At 48.2% G+C, this 19,396-nt stretch overlaps 1 protein-coding gene across 5 annotated transcripts in view; it reads right to left on the bottom strand.

Moving 5' to 3' along the window:
- The window catches only part of LOC103179538 (ribosomal protein S6 kinase alpha-1), a 43,265-nt gene that overhangs the window by 6,916 nt on the left and 16,953 nt on the right, over positions 1 to 19,396 (bottom strand). Inside the window, exons 1-15 of one of the 5 annotated variants that reach the window (XM_007894884.2) lie at positions 15,001 to 15,109; positions 10,165 to 10,218; positions 5,267 to 5,383; positions 4,639 to 4,720; positions 4,468 to 4,548; positions 3,921 to 4,000; positions 3,597 to 3,703; positions 3,177 to 3,214; positions 2,862 to 3,004; positions 2,700 to 2,770; positions 2,104 to 2,192; positions 1,468 to 1,532; positions 1,172 to 1,274; positions 575 to 708; positions 350 to 475 (exon numbers count right to left, since the gene is read on the bottom strand). In XM_007894884.2, the coding sequence (XP_007893075.1) occupies positions 350 to 475; positions 575 to 708; positions 1,172 to 1,274; positions 1,468 to 1,532; positions 2,104 to 2,192; positions 2,700 to 2,770; positions 2,862 to 3,004; positions 3,177 to 3,214; positions 3,597 to 3,703; positions 3,921 to 4,000; positions 4,468 to 4,548; positions 4,639 to 4,720; positions 5,267 to 5,383; positions 10,165 to 10,218; positions 15,001 to 15,006 (1,296 nt within the window). In that variant the 5' untranslated portion in view covers positions 15,007 to 15,109. Of the gene's footprint in view, positions 1 to 349; positions 476 to 574; positions 709 to 1,171; positions 1,275 to 1,467; positions 1,533 to 2,103; positions 2,193 to 2,699; positions 2,771 to 2,861; positions 3,005 to 3,176; positions 3,215 to 3,596; positions 3,704 to 3,920; positions 4,001 to 4,467; positions 4,549 to 4,638; positions 4,721 to 5,266; positions 5,384 to 8,086; positions 8,335 to 10,164; positions 10,219 to 10,888; positions 11,172 to 15,000; positions 15,110 to 19,396 lie in introns of those variants that run through there. The other 4 variants (XM_007894882.2, XM_007894879.2, XM_007894881.2 and 1 more) reach the window with 4 other exon arrangements.

Below are 19,396 nucleotides of genomic sequence, written 5' to 3'. Positions count from 1 at the left end.
ATAATAATAATCCTTGCATTTGATACAGCACCTTATCTTGTCATTGGGCCGTCTCAAAGCACTTCACAGAATATATTGTAAAGTGGACTGTGGACGAAGTTGCACACAGCACTGTCCCTCAAACTATCGTCTTGGAGGGATTATTACCACCAGAAAGTGAACCGGCAATCGACTAACAGCCGGGTTCCTACTTACTGCTTGGTAAAGAGAGAAACTCCATGCCACAGGTCTTCCCCCCCTTCCCACCCTGCAAAAACCTGAGACCTTTGTGAAATACTGAGACATTTTGAGGGTGGATCAATCTATACTTATGGATTTTGGGACGAATCCTTTACTTTGGAAACCTTACCTTGACTGCGTACTCCGAGTTTGTCCCCTTGCGGATGCATCGCTTGCAGACAGAGTAGGAGCCCACTCCGATATCCTCCTTCATCTCGTAACCATCAGTTAGGGTCATGTTGCTGCCGTGCATTTGCTGGAAGAGACGTCACACAGTTTCACTCTCGTTCTCTGCCCCCTTCACACAGGGCAGGCTCTGACCTCCCCCACGTAGAGTAGGGCGACCGATTCTCACCTTCACTACAGGATGCAAGAGCGGATGGATGGGAACGTCCGACTTTCCTTCCTCTTTCTCGAGTCCAGAGTCGATAAAGCTGAAGCCACGGAACAGCTGGTGAGCACTGGCACTGGGAGGGACACCCGGAGAGTCTGGCGATTGTTTAATGACAAGAGCCATAGATTACAATACAGATTCACATTTATACACAATCCTTCTCATGCCAGGAGGATGCCCCAAGGAGCTGGACAGTCTAAAATTTGCACCTGAGCTGGGGGAGGCGGGAGGGGGAGTGGGGAAGAGAAATCACTAGAGGATAGAGGTCACTGAGATGCTGGCAAATCTGCAGACAAGGATATAGTCTATCGAGGTAGGATATCTCTTAAGCGCTTCATACAAAGAAATTAGGTGATTACAATGGCAAACACAGAAGCTAATGTGCATCAACATCCTTCACCACAAATAGCACTTCCAGTCCTCCCCCCTCTCCTCCCCCAACATACCCACCCAGACACAGACACACCAGAGACTGACTGACAGATACATACGAAAACAGATAGACACACAGACAGAGAGACACAGAGCTAGACAGTCAGACACACAAATGATATAAACCTTTTGGCGTTCGCTCTGTAAACTCTGGATCAAAATAGAAGGTGTCGTCTGGCCTGGCTACTGCTGGTCTGAATGGAGGCTTCATTTCTCTTCGATACAGTTTCTGTAAAATACAGATGTGTTTAGTTCCAGTCCTGATTTCCCCCTCCCCACCCACCTGACATCCTCTGATCACAGCTGAGCTGAATCTACCCTTTTTTTGAATGCTCCTCACTGAACTGATCTTATCTACGTCCAACACAGAGCAAAACAGTGCCAGTATAGGTACAAGCTGCTTGGATGGTTTTGGGACTTACGTTCCAGTCAATAGTTGCGAAGAAAAGATGTCTCTTGAGCTCCTCTGCACCATCCGTACCAGCTCCTGTTGGGCAACAGACTCAGGGTAACACAAGCCGGGAGACGAGACAGCATTCAGAATCCCGAGTTATTACCAACTGCAAAGTCTTTATACGGTGATTAATCATGTAGTCACTTGTCAACAAATCCCTTCACACCCTGGCACTCTCTCTCCCCGCTCCACTACCCGCTGCCTCTGCTCAGCTGGCTCCAGCCTCCTGCTTTACCCTCATGCCCTCAGCTCTACCATCGGTCGCTGTGCTTCCAGTCACTACTCCCCAAAGCTTTGGAACTCTCTCCCTCAATCCCTCTGCTTTGCCACCTCCCTTCCCTCTTTTACATCATGCCTGAAGACCCTCCTCTTCGACCGTGCCTATGGTCACCTCCTCTCTCCTCCTAGCTCGGCTTTGCGCAATGTTAAGTGTTCCGAGACACTGCCTTGCAGAAGGGCGCTGTATAAATGCAAGTTTCTGTCCAGAGGCTGAGGCCAGAGACTGGCAATAAGTCTCCGACCCCCAATCCCCCCCAAGGCCCCACCCCCAGAGAGAGGGGAGAAAACCTGATCTGAGCACGAGGCTGATATTTCCGATATTTACCTAATCGGTTTGCGGCGTTCCTCTTGAAAAGTGCTCGCAGCAAGCTTTGTGCTTCGGAACTCAAGAACTGAGGCATCCCCAGCTTAGCCCTACAGAGAGGGAGAACACAGGGAGGGTAAACACCTCACAGCATTCATCATCGCGTCAAAACAAACAACCAGGACAGGGCAGACTGACTGAGGGGTGAAACGACTGACACACGTGAACCCAATCCTGGCTTCAATGTCTCAGGTTCATGACTGTCGTCTCAGAAGTTTATAAATGTGCTGAATTTTAAACAGTGCTTTATTTTTAATTAATTCATTGACAATAATAAACCTTGCATTTGATATAACGCTTATTACGTTGTCGAGACATCTCAAAGAACTGGGGAAAATCAACTTGAAATCAACACGTGAATTTAAGAGATTTGCAAACTTCTGCACAATCGTAAACTTTTACTTTTTTTTTTGAATTTCAAACTTTTAACTTCTGGTCTTAAAGCCAGAATGAGTTTGGAATCTCAGGATTATCTCCCCACCCCCTGACTCCATCCCCTCCCCTGGCTAATCCCCGTCAATCACACAGGCAGCACCCAACCCGCGATGGCATCTCACTTCAGAATCAGTGTCATCGTCTCCTTTCGATCCTTCCCCTGGAACGGCAGCGAGCCGGTGAGCATTTCAAACTGCGGAGGAGTGGGAGGACAGACAGGGAGTCAGTCGGTCAGAGCACAGACAGAGTCGGGAAGAGGCGAGAAACAAACATTAAACACTTACCATCAGGACCCCAAAGGACCACCAGTCTGCGCTGTGCGTGTGCCCGCGACGGTTCACCACCTCCGGAGCCATGTACTCCACTGTGCCACAGAACGAGTAGGCTTTCTTCTCGTGGTCGATCGCCTCCTTGCTCAGCCCGAAGTCTGTAATGGTCAGACCCACAGCTAAATACCACCAGCCATAACCCACCCCATCAACCCCACTCCCAGCCCCTGCCCCCATGCCCCGCCCGCCACCACCCCCCATTCCCTGCCCTGGCCTCACGCTAACCACCAACCCCAACCCCCACTCCGAACTGTCCCCGTTGGTGCTCACCTGTTAGCTTAATGTGTCCCTCTTCATCCAGCAAAATACTGCCAAAGGTCAACAAGAGAGAAAATCCGGTTAAACATCCGTGAGCAGCAAACTTGGTTTAAGTGATGTGATGGAGACGCAGTGGTACGTTGTGCGACGCTGTGTGGTGCTGTGTAACATCACACGGTGCTGTGTGACGCTGTGTGGCGCTGTGTAACATCACACGGTGCTGTGTGACGCTGCGTGGCGCTGTGTAACATCACGCGGTGCTGTGCGACGCTGTGTGGTGCTGTGTAACATCACACGGTGCTGTGATGCTGTGTGATGTGACGCTATGCAGGGCGGTGTAATGTGACATGTTCGTGTTCTCTGTCGCACGGTTGCACTGAGATCTAACGGTGAGAGTTTTCAGTTGGCGTGTCTCTCCCCGTCAGCACTTACTTCTCGGGCTTGAGGTCGCGGTAGATGATGCCGAAGCTGTGCAGGTGATCCAGTGCCAGAGCCAGCTCCGCCAGGTAAATCTTCACATCTTCTTCAGTGAACATCACCTGCAGCGAGAGGGGGAGAGAGAGAGAGAGATGGAGGAATACCGTTCATGCCACTATGCCCGGGAGGTGTTGCGTACAGCCTGAGCTGTTACAATCAGCACTGGGAGGGGGTGGGGGGGTCCCACACAAAATGTTGTGATAGACCACAGCGACGGATGGTCCAGAACTGCTGATGACAACACAGCCAGAACTGAGCGAGTGATTCCCAGGAACGTACCTCTTTAGAGAGGCGAGTAAACAGATCACCTCCTCGGAGGAAGTCCAGAATGAGGTAGAGCTTTCCTTCGGTCTGAAACGCTGGAAGAGCAAAGACACGGGCGTAAGACAGTCACAGAGATCTCCATTGGCCGGCCGGCCCTAGCCGCTGTGAGATTCTACCCACGTGGCTCCTGTTATAATCGGTTTCTCTAGAGCAATTCTGCCCCAGCTCTAGGGCTCGATTCTCAAGTCTACCCGACTCAAGTCACCTTTCCTCCCTCCCCACGTTCAACTTCCATCTGAAGACCTCCATCTTTTTCCACACTCTCCCACATCCCCTCAGCTCCACCCCCGGATGAGCTCTCAGCCATGATTATTAAGTGCTTTAGGGACATCCTCCCAAAGTGAGAGCGGCTGTGTGTGATGGTAGATTTGTGTTGCATGATTGTAATGAATGTTGCCGCCCCCTCACCTGCCCACTTGCCCCACCCCTCTCCCAACTCCTCACACCCCCCCACCACTGCCCCCAAGGCGCCACCCCACAGACCCTGAGCCTGCCTCCTCACCATAATGTAACTTCACTATGAACGGATGATTCACGTCCACCAGAATGTCCCGCTCCATTTTAGTTCGTACACGATCCCGCACTGAAAAAAAAGTGGAAACAGAGTGAAGACTGGTGTCCACAGCCTCCTGCCACGTATCATCCATTACTAAGCACGTCACGCCAGCCTTACCTTTCAGTGTCGCTTTCTTCAAGACCTTCATGGCGTAGAGCTGGCCAGAGTCCGGCGGCTTGACCTTCCTCACCAGAAACACCTGCAGAAACCATGAACGGTCAAATCTCCAGAAATATGGATAAACCACAGATTTAACCAGGTTTGCAAAGGTTCCTTGAGGGTCTGGAGTGTGGGGGTGTGGGGGGATAAAGAAGAGTCCTCTAGCCTTGTGTGGGATTCTTCACTCTTCGTTAAATTATAATAATCCTTGCATTTGATATAGCGTCTTATCACGTCGTTGAGAACGTGCTTCACAGAATATATTGTAACTATATATTTTGTGAAGCACTTTCTCAACGACGTGATAAGACGCTATATCAAATGCTATCAACAACTTGGTTCCTACTTACTGCTGGGTGAACAGAGGAGTGTGAGGTGAGGAAACTTGTCTAAGGTTTTGCCCTGCCCGGGAATCGAACCTGGGTCCTCTCTCTCTCTTGCAAGGCGAGTGTGCTAACCAATACACTACGAGTAGCAGTCATGTTGAGCACAGCAAGGTCCCACGTCAGCCGTGAGGTGAAATGGCCCCTTCTCCCACTCAACAACCCACCCTCTCCCGCGAGCTGGTGTCCCGTGACAAACTGACCTTGCCAAAGGACCCCTGGCCCAGAACCTTCAGCAGCTCGAAGTGGGATGGGTCAGCCTTCTCGGAACCTTCCTTCACATGGTGCGTGATGTTAATCTCTTTCACGTTCCCTTCATCCTACAAAGAAAAGCAAGACGGGATTAATGCAAAACTAATTCAGGGCTGGCTGCCAGCTCAGGACTGTACTCTGCCGGGGGGCCAGGAGTGAGAAGCCAACACTTACTACAGAACGTCACCCACAGACGTGAGTTGTCGGTCCAGCAAGCTAGTCTGGGCGTTTTCTCTGTGTAGAACTACAGAAATCTACAGCAAAGCAAGAGGCCATTCGGCCCACAGTATCCGTGCGGGTGTTCACTCTGTAGTGTCTATCCTAAACTGAATTCTAATGCTCTGTTCTTTCCCCGTCCCCCTCCAATCTCCTGTATGCGGTTGCTCTTTAAGTAGCTCGAATGGCAATATACTTCCTCATCATATCACACTGCGGCCTGTCCCCACACCCTCTTTTCCATTCCTCTTTCTCAGGAACTTGCATGTTTCTCTTTAAAAATTATGAACTAGTCTTTGACAATAGTATGTGGCAGAGAATGCCTCCTCTCCCCTCCCTCTCTCTGTGTTCAGAGTCTCCTCATGTCTCTGCTCCCCTTTTTGCGTTGACTATACAAACGGTAAACTCCTGATAACTCATCGCTCCAAGAAAAAAAGGGTTAAACAATGAGTTATCAGGAGCGACGAGTTAGACATAACTCCATCCACGACTGTTTGTGGGACACTGCTGTGCGCAACTGGCTGCCAAGTTTCGCCTACAAGAATACACAGTCAATCCACTTCACAGTATATTCCGAGAAGTGCTTTGAGACGTCTCGACGATGTGATATCTTCACGCGATATCAATGGCAACGTCTATTACTGTTGCAATAATTATTAGAATTTTTTTCTTTAAGAGCAAAACAGGTTTCCACAGTGAGGCTCCGAGCTGCGGTTGCAAAGCCCCAGTGACGGGTAGTGAGAAATTCACAGTTAGTCTGAAATTGCAACACTCGCCATCTCTCTCTACCACCTCAATGATCCAGTAATTTCACACTTCTGGGTTTTGGCAACACCGCCCAGCCACCGCCCAGGCTCTCCCCCCTCCTCGTCTCCCTCCCTCATAAGTGTCAAAAATCACAAGCATTTCCGAAAGCAGCTCACAGGGAAAGGCAAAAGTTACTTTAAGCACTAGTTCTGCTGTAGAACCAGGTGCTAGTTTCTACTGTACTTTACAGATCCAATGAACGCTAAGCGCAGGAACAGACTCTTTGACGTATTAACTGGCTCAGTGGAAACACGTTCTCCTCTCGAGTCAGAAGGTTGTGGGTTCAAGTCCCGCGTCGGGACTTGGAATCAGGTAGTCAGTCTGAAGCTGACACTCCAATGCTGAGCTGTGTTTGTGTTGTATTGTCGTAGGTGGTGTACTTTGGGCGAGACATTAAATTGAGGTCGTCTACATGTTCAGGTGGAGGTTAAAGATCCCAAGGCACTACTTGAAAAGAAAAGGGAATTTCTCCTGGTGTCATGGGCAACAATCCCCAAATAAAATTGGTCACTCACTCCATGGCTGTTTATGGGGCATTGCTGCACGTAAACTGGCTGCCGCGTGTCGCTCACAAAATACACAGTCACTACCCAGTATATCCTGTGAAGCAATTTGAGTAAGGATTATTGTTATTATTAACAATATCAAGCGCTCCGAGATGCTGCCCTGTGTGAAGGACGCTATATAAATGCAAGATGTTGTTGTGTTAAGTTTGTTTGGGGAGGGTGAGTGGGGGTGGGGATAGGGGTGGGAGTGAATTAGCAGTGAATATAAACCAGGAAAAGTGGGAGAAAATCTTCAGGATTCATTGAAACGGTAGCAGGGAAGTTGAGGGTTCTTTAAATGTCCGTTTGAATCAGCCAGGGGGAAAGAGAGACAAGACTGATATCAAATGGACTTAGTGAGGGGGTTCATACAGCTTAACATGTTCTGCCCAGTGGGTAAACAACAGTTTGTACAGGAGGCGGTGATGGCTCACTTGCTGTGTTAGTTATTCCGTTCGAAGTGTAAACATTGGTGAGATTGGTGATGCACCGACCTGTTTTGCATGGTTGGGGTGTGTCGGGGGCAGGAGAAGAGGACGGGGTGGGGAGTTTCTGCAGTTGGCAAAGGAAAGTGTATTAAAGAGTGTGGCTTGGGTGTATATGTGTTGTGTTGTGCTCATGGGTGTGACAGTAACCACAGCCAAACATCACCAACCTGCAGGCAGCAAAGGCTGCAGCGAGTTCAACAGCAGACAGGTGCACACTGCTCGAGATTCCAGCAGTGGTAATGTGTTGAGTTATCACAACAACAAAAAATTACATTTATACAGCGCCTTTCACGTCAGAAGGATATCCCAAGGGGGTGGTCAAAAGTGAGGGTCTTAATGTAAAGAAATACTTCCTGATGTCTGCCATTTTCTTAAAAACACACCTCCTGATGTCCATCCCTTTCTTGCCCACCACATCCCTGAAGCTGCACTCTCTCTTCACATTGCCTTGACCTGCATGAATGTTACATGACAGGACATACCCACAACACACAACTCGTCACACCATCACACTGCCGCAAGAACAGCTGAATCTCCGAGCACAACATGTATTGCATGTTGACCCTGCCGCAATTGCTGTGTCAAGCCACCACTCGAAGAAACTATCACAACGCAATCAATCAATTGATCAAACAATCAATTGATCAATCGGGTCATGCACAACAAATCCTCTGCCCTGGAAACCTGACCAGCAGGGCTGTGTGCAATCTAGTACCTGTTCACAGCTCTCCGGACATGGGTCACAGTCAACAACCGGGTATTTCTTGCGACGGTGAAAGGAGAAAATCTTGAGCAGAGCAAACTTTCTCGACCCGTTGTCCATCACAATTCCATTTAGAGCAGCGGGGACGGGCGGCTGGAAGCAGCCACATGCACCGCCCGCACGGCATTCAAGGGCTACAGGCTCGCAGCAGAAGCAGAAAAGGATAGTTCGAGCGATCGCTCAAACAGCGCACAGGAAAGTTAGGTTTCCTGTGCAGAAACAGCACGCATAGATAACATCAGCTGTTCACAGAGTCGAGAGAAGCGATTGGCCAAGAGCGAGCAGGAGCCCACTGACGTCTCCGCTGTGCAACAGTACAGCACCTGGTTCGGCAATGAGGAGCGAGGCATTAACTGAAACCCCCTCCCCCTCCCCCCCAATATAGCACAGAGCTACCCTAGAGACACACACCAAATCTGTACTCCTCACCTTTGCACAGCTCCAGCAAAGCTACTTCGTCTTAGCCTTGCTCCAAAACATTGCACGGTATTTTTGGGGGAAAATTCTGAAATTACAACTTAATCGAAACTTTTTTCGTTTGAAGATGTGCGCTAAAACAGGCTTTCAAATGAAGGCTGGATTTAAGAGTTCTCCACAATTCTGGGCCATCTTGAAGTTTGTGGACAGAACTGCGCGATATGCTGAGACTAGGTGGAATTTGGGGTAATTTGGAGGTAAAGAGGTAATGGCTTCTTGGCCAAGAGGCCTGACAAGACGACAGAGTAGACCACAGACACTCAGTTTGTCTCCTGAAACAGGGTTAGAGTTCACAAAATAGTAACACACACTGCTTTCTGCCGCTAGACTTGTGCTCGCCTGGTCTGCGCCTCTGCATTGCAGTGCTTCGTCCTTCAGATGAGATGTTAACCTAAGTCCCAGCCCACAAGCAACTCTGGAGGCAGTGACACAGCATAGTAATCGTACATGGGTCACTGAATGCACAAGAGAAGGGGGTGGGGGGTGGTGGTGATTATTTTTAAGCGTGTGTCAAGAAGCAGACTTCAGAATCACAAGTTGCTGCGGGAGATCAGCTGTTTTGTGTCTCAGCACAAAAGGTCTCGGAAATGCTCAAACATGTCCGACAGAGAAGACAGCGAATCCTGGAGAACTTAAGTGCTGCATCAAAGAGGGTGATAATGAGAGATGTATCAAAGCTCTTGTGCAGGGGCGGTGGTGGCGGTGGTGGGAGGGGTTGGGGGAAACGGGTTGAATTGTCTATATTTATTGTTTCAATTCGCAGCACAGCCAGGAATCAATATCACCAGCGCTTTTTAGCTGTGAGTCACCTTGTACAAGGCACGAGCTTGCAAGCCATTTTGGCTGAGTCGCTCTTTCTAGAGCAAAATGCTGCAATTTGCAAAAATAAACCACGTCAGAAAAGCAGCTCCCGGTGGGCATTGCTGGCACAGTCACCGTCACGCTTGGCGGGTTGGGAGCATGCGTGTGCGCGCGCGTGCGTACGCGTGGACGGGAGAGCACTTACAAAAGAAGTAGCAGCACAAGTTTCAAGATGTTTTTCCCAGTGGGAAAACGGTTATCGAGTGACCTGGAATCCTATCCATTGAGAGACGAGGTGAAACCCAAGCCTTGGCCAGGCCTCAGTTGCAGCAGCCCTGCTATCGTTGTGCTCAGCTGTCCAGCTGCGTGTGGGGCATGTGAGCCCATGTGAGTGGCCTGCCCTAGAACCCTAGAGCGCTTGCAGATGGGTCTTCAGTGGTTACAGATTATTTCCGCGGGGGAGAGAGAGAGAGTCAGTAACTGGATGGTAGGTGATCACAACTAGGAACTGAGACAGAAGCGACCTGGCCACATCGTTTTGCAAGAGATTCCAAGAGAGGAGTGTAAGCGAAGAGTCAGAGTCGGAGAGGAAGGTGATGAAGAGGTAACAATCATAGGGGAGCTGAAAAGCGAGCTGGAACCAGCCAACAGAGTGTGTAAATTCTTTTTCCTGCTGAAATCGACAGCTTCTCTCTGTCCCAATGCAGGGCTCAGAGATAGGATAGAGAGTGTGGCAAACATTGGGGTCTTACCTTACACATTAAAGAGGCAAACTCCTTCTCTATCCCTGTGATTTCTGATTTCACCTGGATTAAGAGTCACAAAATAAAGTAGATGTAATTCACAGAGTCGCAGAGTCTAAACTTAGCTCAATGCTCTCCCACCAGCGAGCATTTCTTCTTCAGTTAAAGAAACTGCATCCAGTCTTCAGAGTTTCCCTACATCAGCCGTTCGCTGCCCCACCAACAATACCCACACTCCCTCCCACACCCCCAAAACAACATCAAGCCCCCCCACACCTAATAGCATATTGCCCCTCCCATTTAATTCACGATCCCTTTAATTCACAACCGAAACCATAAATTTGGCGAAAAATGTTCAGCTGCTGGGTTAAAGGGTTTCATGGCCTCTAACCACTGGATCACCCAGTATATTCCCCATTATTATCACCTGGATCCAGGACCTGCATTCAACAGGAGACAAAACTAAGACCTAGAACTAGATGTCTCTGTGTGTGTGAAAAAGAGAGAGAGACTCCAGCTGAAATAGCTCAGTCATTAAAGCTTGACACATCACTCTTGCTCAAACAGAGAGAGAGAAAAAAAAAGCTGCAGAAAGAAACTCAAGTGTAATCCACAGGACTCGGCGATCCCCATAAGCATGACTGGTTAACCAGATAAAACTACACAGCAGGTTAAAGTCTCTACACCCAGGCCCCCCACGCCCCAGTCCAAACCGCAGGCAGTAAAGACTTGCCTCTTGTAACCTGGTCTTGCTCCTAAACAATATCTTAAACATAGCGTTTCAGCAGCGAGCAGGCACAGGCTTGTCAGAACCCCCGCCACATCAGAACGGAATAAGACATTTTGCTATCTCTTCAACGTCTTTCCTCCTCCAGTAACATTCTGGTAAAAACCACAGAAGTGGCCACTCATCACCATGTGACGTCTCTGATGGTAGATTCTCAGCCTTAGTTCCTCAAATTTGAGTCACTGCTGAAGTGCTGACCCACACCCACACCACTCAATCTCTCAAGTTCACCCTTCCGTGACTCTGTCTCAAATCGCTGGGAATAATCTTTAAAACATGGTGTCTTCAGTCCTACAGTTTCTGCTGGTCACCAGCAAATTTAGTTACGGGGGAGAATAAGAGGAAAGGTGGCAAATAATAATGATAATAATCCTTGTATTTGATATAGCGCTTTTCACGTCTTCTAGACATCTCAAAGTGCTTCACAGAATACACTGCAAAGTGAATTAACTGTATATTTGTGGGCGAAAGGAGGTCCACATTAATTTAAAGCCACACGTGGCAAAAAAAAATTCAAGTTGCGTTGGCTTTTCAGAGAAGCTTATCAACCCAGCCCCCCACTCCCTCTCTCCATCTCCAAACAAATTCTGCTGCCGCTCCGGGGTTCAGGTCTGGCAATTAACAATGTTAAATGCGTTTGGATCCGTGGAGTAGATTGAGATGCTGCCAATTTTCCTCCACAGCTGACCAATGACCTCTAGTGGCAGAAAATCTGACGGAAATACAGGTTACAGATTTGAACTGAAACAGGCTCCTGGTTTTGCCAGAACAGACACTTATTTTGGTTCGAAACATTTGCAGCTATTTCACACACACACTCCTCCGCGCCCCTGGCACTCTGCCTCCAAAGACAAGATCAATCACAAACTGTTGTCACGGCAAATGCAATAGAAACGCAAGAGCCCGCCCCTCACGAAAGGAGGCTATGCACCGTCATGTGGATGTCAGAGCTGAACAGCTCAACAGCAAGGAAGCTACACCCACTAGGAAGATGCTCTGAGCCACAGGCTCCAGTCACAGTGTGCATTCACCATCAATCATCTCCATCATGGTGCCCTTTGGCGAAAAAGGGTGCAGCACCTTCCAAGGCCACACACAGCACCTCAGGTGGGTGCTCTGCAGATCGAGGTTCGTTAATGGTATGTGGTGGAGAGAGAAAGGCACCAGGTCCATCCCACAAAGAGCGGTTGGGGGGTGGTGGGGTAAAACTCTAGACAAAAGAACACCAAGGTCCATCTAGTTCGCCTCTACCATCCTGGTAGTTCCATCCTATGATAATTGAGATATTGATTGGGGTGAGAGGAGAAAAGGGGAATCTGAGAAGCCAACTCATTGCACCTTAAGGCAAGATCATCGGGGCGGGGGAGGGAGGGTAAATAGTGGAAGGAAATTCATATCAACTGGAATCACAAGGCAAACGGAAACTAAATCGACTTATTGGAAAAAGGCAATGATGACGATAATCTGAAAATAGAGAAGGAACTAGATAGTGACGCAGAACGCTCAGGTAAAGCTCAGTTGCGAAGGATTCACTTCCTCGGCTGTACGAGTAGTGTGACAGGTTTATTGGATCTCGTCAGATCTTTTAGTCCCATTTCCTTGACACTTCTTTTGTAGGGCTTAATGCCTCTCTCTTACTTCCCTTAAATTCACTTCCTTTAAATGTCTTAATCGATGCTGCCCTCTATAGTCAGGTTCTACATGCTCATGGCCAGTGCCCCCCTCCCCCATGTGAAGAAATATTTAATTGTAAGAAATAGAGCTATTTCTCTAATTGTAGAAGTCCAAAAAGCACTCTGACTAATTGACAAAGCTCTCAGTGTTAACTGTGTTTACAAGTGGCCGGCGCGGGGCGGGGGGGGGGGGGGGAGATGGGGGCAGAGAGGAGGAGAACCACATGTCAGTAAGCAGTTACTTCCTGTTAACTTTAGGAAATAAACCATGGTATTTGTGGAGGATCAGTCGTGTAGGTTTACAGGAAGTTTCTCCCATCTGTCAGGGATAGCGTACGGCTGCCCATATCTCTCCCTTTCTCCTCCCTTCCCCCCCACCCCCAAAACCCATGTCAATCAGCTCCAAGGGTTGAGATAACAGGAAGTGGCTTTGTAACCTGCCATAGCTGAGTTGGTGGATGTAAATAGCAGCACATTTCCTGCAGTGAGGTTGAGATGGAATTGATTCCAATAAAGCGTATCATTATCAACTAGACTCACGTTCCAGGCTGACCCTCCATCGCAGCGCCCCGGGGTGGGGTGTGGGGCAAAACATTCCCAATTGTCCGAGGCACCAGGCCTTCGGATGAGACGTTAAACCGCGGACCCGTGCTTTCTGGCTGTTCCCCGCTCAGTGTATAGATCGCGCGATGCGAAGAGAGAAGGGAGAATTCCCTCTCCTGGCGTCCTGGCCTCTGGATAAATCCTCCAGATAAAATCAGTCGGTCGCTCACTTCATGGCTGTGCGCGCGCGGGACATTGCTGTGCGCAAATCAGCAGCACCCTGTAAATCCACAGTCACTACACTCGACCGTGATTCCCTGTGAAGAAGTTTGAAGGTTACAGATACTATTAATAATCAGTAACTAGGGACGAACAATTACCCTGTCAGACACACCAGTCGCCATTACTGTGCACCACGAGTGACACCGCCCCCCCCCCCCCCCACCCCAATGTGTTATTTCTCGCTTCCCCCTCCACACCAACATCTCGGAACAAACAGGCTGCTTCACTTCCTCTGTTTCATGGGCTCCGTCTGCAACTGCTAGGAGCTATGAGGACACAGTTACGAAACTCTCAGCGAGCACAAAAACAGGAAGCTCCCGACAGCAACATTTGGCTTAGTATAAATAAGAAGGCAAGAGCTAACCTGACCCCCGGCCTCCTGCAGTCAGGAATCTCTCGTCAATATTAAATGATAATAATAATAATAAATAATAATGATAATTCTGCTGGATAAACAGCTCTAATGGCAAAATATCTCAGGATAATTCGCTGAGAATTGCTATCAGGTAACTGCGTAGTGACTGTGCCTTTTAGGCGAATGGCAACTTGTGCAACTGTCAGGCCCGCAGCCCTGAGGCTAACCAGCTGGAGAGTTTTTGAGGACGAGAGGCAGAAGGACTTTGGGAAGGGGTTTCTGGAGTGGTTGTGAGCTCGGAAACCAAGGGGAGAAAGCGGAGCTGAGGGTGGGTGGAGAGGGCAGGTGGTTGGCAGACTACATTGGGTGCAGAGGAACATTATTAAGTACATCATCAAATGCGGCTACAACACGTCAGGCAGTGAAAGCGAGACTGGGGATGACATCACTCTAGGAGGGAAGTGTGTGGGTGTTTGTTTGGCAGAGAGAAGGCCATGTTTACCAGCCGGGTGTAATCAGACCGCTGGCGTGGGCAATGCTCTCGGCACTTTTTCCTGGTTTGGCCCAAACCTCCAGCCTGGGGCTGGTTTTGGACATGTTCCTACTGGACGGTCGTTTGACTCCAAGTCACAGGAACTGCTGCGATTGATAAACCAGCGCTTATTGGGTCACTGGTCAAGGGCAGGTGCCTGCAGACACTGACACCAGCGGATGAGATGCTCAGCATTGAGCTCCCTCATTCCTCAGTGTCCCTCTGCATCACTGCCTTCGGGAGCTCTTCACCCACGCTCTAAAGTTCAGATCTAGCATCGGGTTATTTCTCGTTTACAATTGTGTCGCAGGATCATTAATGTCTAAATAGGGCACGGACCCTGGTTAATCTCACCCGAAGGACTGGACAGCATCTCCGACTTGGTAGCGTTCCACTCAGCCTAGATTGCGAGCTCAGACCCCTGGTGTGAGGGCTTGAACCCAACAACCTTCTAATCCAGAGGTGAGACTGCGTAAGACCAAGACAGGCTGAGAGTCAGAGATACGTGCAGAGAGGAAGACAGTTAGGGAGCTGCGCTGGACACAGATAACAAAGCCCATTGGGAATTAAAGTTAGTTTTACACTCACAGAAAAACACATCAATCGCAATATCCTTTGCTCGCGGTTCCTAAATGAAAAACATCAGAAGTTTAACAGCTAAAGCCTCACTTACCTCCATTCAGCTAAAGGCAAGAAGTGACTGAAATTATCTCCAGGAGATAATTAGAAAGGATATTCCTGGACACATGCCTTAATCTGTGCCCTCGCCAGCCCCAAATACCGGCCCGGCTTCCGACTGATACTAAAAACAAGGAAACCGACCGGATAAACCCAGGTAACGAGAAGCCGGGCAGTGAGTGCTGCTTGGACACAGTGACTGTGTGCAGCTGTTCAGCTGTCAGGATTCTGCCTGGCACGAGACCAAGAGCGAAGGGTCTGCCTCAACACTGCACTGCCTCCCTATCAGCTCAGTGAAACATTTATTGGATGCGGAAACCGGGATAAGTCTAAAACCACAACATTCCAGCAACATTCCTCCTCCTCCCCCCTCCACCCCCCCCACTGGCTTGTGCTAATCTGGTCTGCTCCTTGGTCCTCACTTCCTCCATCCCACCATTAGCGGTCTTCACTTTTAAAGCCCTCATTACCTCGGTGAGCTCTTTACACCATACCAATCTGTCTGCTTCCTTCATTCAGCCTGCTCAATTTTCCCCGTCCTGCCCACCCCACCGTTGGTGGTTGGGGCTTCAGCTTTTCTGCTCCACCCTCCATCCTCAAATCCCTCTGCCTCATCTCCTTCGAGTCGTCTCAAGACCCTCCTCTTTGTCCATGCCTTCGACCACCCTCCCACCCCCCTTACTCTCCACTCCTTTTGATTCTAACCCCAAGCTCGGGTACAAACCCTTAGCCTTCCAGCACCTTGGGACGTTCTCTCTGTAATATGTTGTTGTCATTGAGTGTTCAGCCACTAAATGCCTGCTCCCTTCCTGCCTTCAAAACTCTTGTGAAAAGCTTCCTCCCTCTCTCTACATTTCCAAACTCACAGCGACTTACACTCACAAAGGTCACTAGAAGTTGGGGTAATGCAGGAATCGACCATTGGTCAAAGGAGCTGGTTGAGGACTTTGCTGGCTCGAACGCCTGTCTATAAATGCAGCCTGCGCCCTGGATGATGATAACTCTAAAGCAGTTGGAGATGTTTGGAACTGATGAGGGACAATAAAAATCCATGTTCTTTCCTTGGCAAGGGCAGCAGAAAGGAAAGCATTCCGAACATGATGCTCAGTATCTCCCTGGAGGTGCAGGTGGACAGCTATGAAATCCAATCTCTCTGCTCTCTAGGAGATAAGCTCAGCTTTCCACGTAGAAGAGCTGCTTCAACAAATCACTCTGGGTTTTAATGACAGCGACGGGGAGGCTTTTGCTGAGATAAATGGCCGCCTGCTCCTCCATTAGCTGAACTACTTTTAAACTCTTGGAGAGAGAAAGTGTGTGAGCGTGGGTTGGGTGGGGGAAAAGAAACATCCTTTAAAGAACCGGCACTTGTTCTTGGACAGAAAGAGATGGATGTGTGAATTGCTGGACGCTTGCCCTGAGACACCATTTGGCACAATGTGTGCTTCCCAGTACTTGTAAACGCTTACTGACTGCAGTACCGGGTCCGAACAGCATGTGGTGCCTTAGCACTGTCCAGGTTTCTAAGGTCTTTCAACCCATCTGATCTCAACCTCTCAAGGTCCCCCACCCAACCTTCTCCTCATTGGAGAGTTGAGCAGTTTCTTTAACGAGTTCAGTTGGTGCCGGATTACGCAGGGCTCAGTTGGTTGGGATTGTACCATTCTGGATTAATACTTAGCTAAGAAAGCGTGGGAGTCAATCAAGACCGTTCCAGGCATTCTCCGAAGAGATGAACTTCATTCAAAGTTCAGACTTTTTAACTCCAAGGGAAATTGACCTGATCTTAAAGGAATATCAGTGGAGTCCTGTAGCTCAGTGGTTAGAGCACTCGCTTTGCAAGCGAGAGACAATGTAACCTGTTCAATTCCAGACAGGGCGAAACCTTGGGCAAGTTTCCTTACTCCACACAGAGCCTAATAATAATCCCTCCAAAGCCAAAAACAATAATAAATTGGTAATTTTCAATCCATGACTGTTTGTGGGACATTGCTGTGCGCAATTGGCTGCCGCGTTCGCCCACAAATATACAGTCAATTCACTTTACAGTGTGTTCTGTGAAGCGCTTTGGGACGTCCTCCCGACGTGAAAAGCCCTATATCAAATGCAAGGATTATTATTATTATTATTATTATTATATCAAACGTAAACAAGCCACCCGTTCAAAGCAATATTGTTAAGGCATAGAATCACAGAAAGAGGCCATTCAGTAGCTCTCTTCTCTAATCCCATTCATCTGCTCTTCTCTCATTTCTTTTAATATAGGATTTCCGCACATCCTTTATCCAAATCCTTTAATAAATGCCATAATATCAATTCTCCGGGATTCTGTCCTCAGCCACCTCAAACTTGATTCATTCAATGAATATTGTACAATTTCCTCTCACCTTTATGATCGCATATTTAAGCGGCTTGTTACAGGCTCCCAAGCTCTGTTGTTTCTGTAAATCCTCCTGTACTTTTCTATTTTCAAACATTTCTCTAGTGCCCTTATGAAAAGCTCTTAGCTTACGTAGGTTCATCTAACAAGGAGGCTAAAGGGCAGGTGTGTAATAAAACGCCCACGCAAGCACAAGGCCAGCCACTTCCGTTGTGTAATTATGTGCAAAAGCGCGTGAAGGGCAACTTTCCCTGCATGTCGGCACGAAAGGGAGTTCGAGGTTCATGTAAAATGAGAATCTCTCCAGCTGTTTGTGGGATCACACAATTTCAAGGCACAGAGGGAAGCCATTTAACCCATCATGTGTGCTTGCGTTCTGCACACTGTACACTCCCCTGCCTTTATTTTGCCTACAAAATATAGTCAAATCACTTCACAGTACATTCTGCGAAGTGCTTTGAGACGTCTCGGAGACATAATAATAATAATAATAATCCTTGCATTTGATATAGTGCTTTTCACGTCTTCTAGACGTCTCAAAGAGCTTCGCAGAATAGATTGTAAAGTGAATTGATTGTATTTTTTTGTGTGTGGGCGAAATGTGGCAGCCAATTGCGCACAGCAGTGTCCTACAAACAGTCCTGATAAGACGTGATAAGGCACTATATCAAATGCAAGGATCATTATTATTATTATTTTGTACCCCCACACCCCTCTCTGTGCGCGCACACACATACACCCTTTTATATTTTTCCTTTTAAAATATTTATCTACTTCCCTTTGAAAAGCCATTACAGATTCTGCTTCAACCAGTGAGCGGTCTGGTTGGTGGCTCCCCAGCTTTACAACCTGCTGTGTGTGTGTTAAAAGAAATTCGAACCTCTCCCTCTCTCTCCCTCGTACTTTTTTTTGGTAATGATTTTAAATGTGATTAAACAACCAGTGGAGATAAGAGTCTCTCTCCCTTGCCGGTTAGCGAAAAAACAACCTGCTTTCGGGTCTCATCTCACGTGACGGCATTTGCAGCCAAAGGATTTGAAACAATTTTTATTAAGCACACAAGCTGTGAAACAGAACGCTGGTTGAAGGAGAATCCGTAATAGCTATCAAATGCAAGGACTATTATTATTATCATCATAATTTTGACCCCAGTCAAGTGCCAACGGTGTAGGTGGCAGAATAGAAGAGACTTGAGGGTCGGTTTAAAGTTTCGATTGTGCTTTGTGGAGTGCAGCCAACACAGTTCACAGAGGAGCTGACAGAAAGCATTAGATGCAACGTCAACTGTGATCTGCACAGTCTCGACACTCATTACTCTAATCCCTCGCTTATACGGTCTGCTGCTGCTACAGCTGCAATGCGATGCTCTGCAAACGCATCCAAATGCATATTACAAGTTGCAGAATGCCCTATCGGGAGCATTTTTTTCAGGCAGAAACCATATTAGCTTTCAAAAAAACGGAACAAGATGAACACCTGAAAAGGAGCTACGGTCAAACTTGTCAAAGCGACCACCTCTATTCAACAACCAGACCTACTGTCAACAACCACCCCGGGCCAGATCTGGTACAGTGAGCTGCTCAGCATAGCGCTAGCATGTACTAGGAGTCTAGCAGGAGTCCTCACATGGACTCGCGGAAACACTAATGATTTGTATTTTATAACTGATTTATCACTTTATTAAAACTAGTTATTTATGGGTTTGTATATGGCCTGTATTTTTCTATAAACACTTAGAAATTCCACACATGCCAGCAAACCTTTACTCTGAGGCCATCCTTATATATATATCCTTATATCTTTATGGGCCGCTTTGGTCCAGTCCCATGAGTTGTTGTGGAAAACAGATTTGACTGTAACTACAGGGGAAAGGAGGGGGGAGAAGGGAGGGGGAAAGAGAACAGGTAAATGGGGCTAAAAGGATTGTTCTTACAAGAGAAGCACAGACACGATGGGCCAAATGACCTTCTTCTGTGCTGTAAATTTCTCTCATTCCATGTAACGAAGAGGTTTA

The sequence above is a fragment of the Callorhinchus milii genome, unplaced genomic scaffold (genome assembly GCF_018977255.1).
Source record: "Callorhinchus milii isolate IMCB2004 unplaced genomic scaffold, IMCB_Cmil_1.0 Scaffold10, whole genome shotgun sequence".
NCBI classification, from domain to species: domain Eukaryota; kingdom Metazoa; phylum Chordata; class Chondrichthyes; order Chimaeriformes; family Callorhinchidae; genus Callorhinchus; species Callorhinchus milii.
Note: the sequence above shows the minus strand (reverse complement) of the source record. Positions and strands in the feature narration are given on the sequence as shown.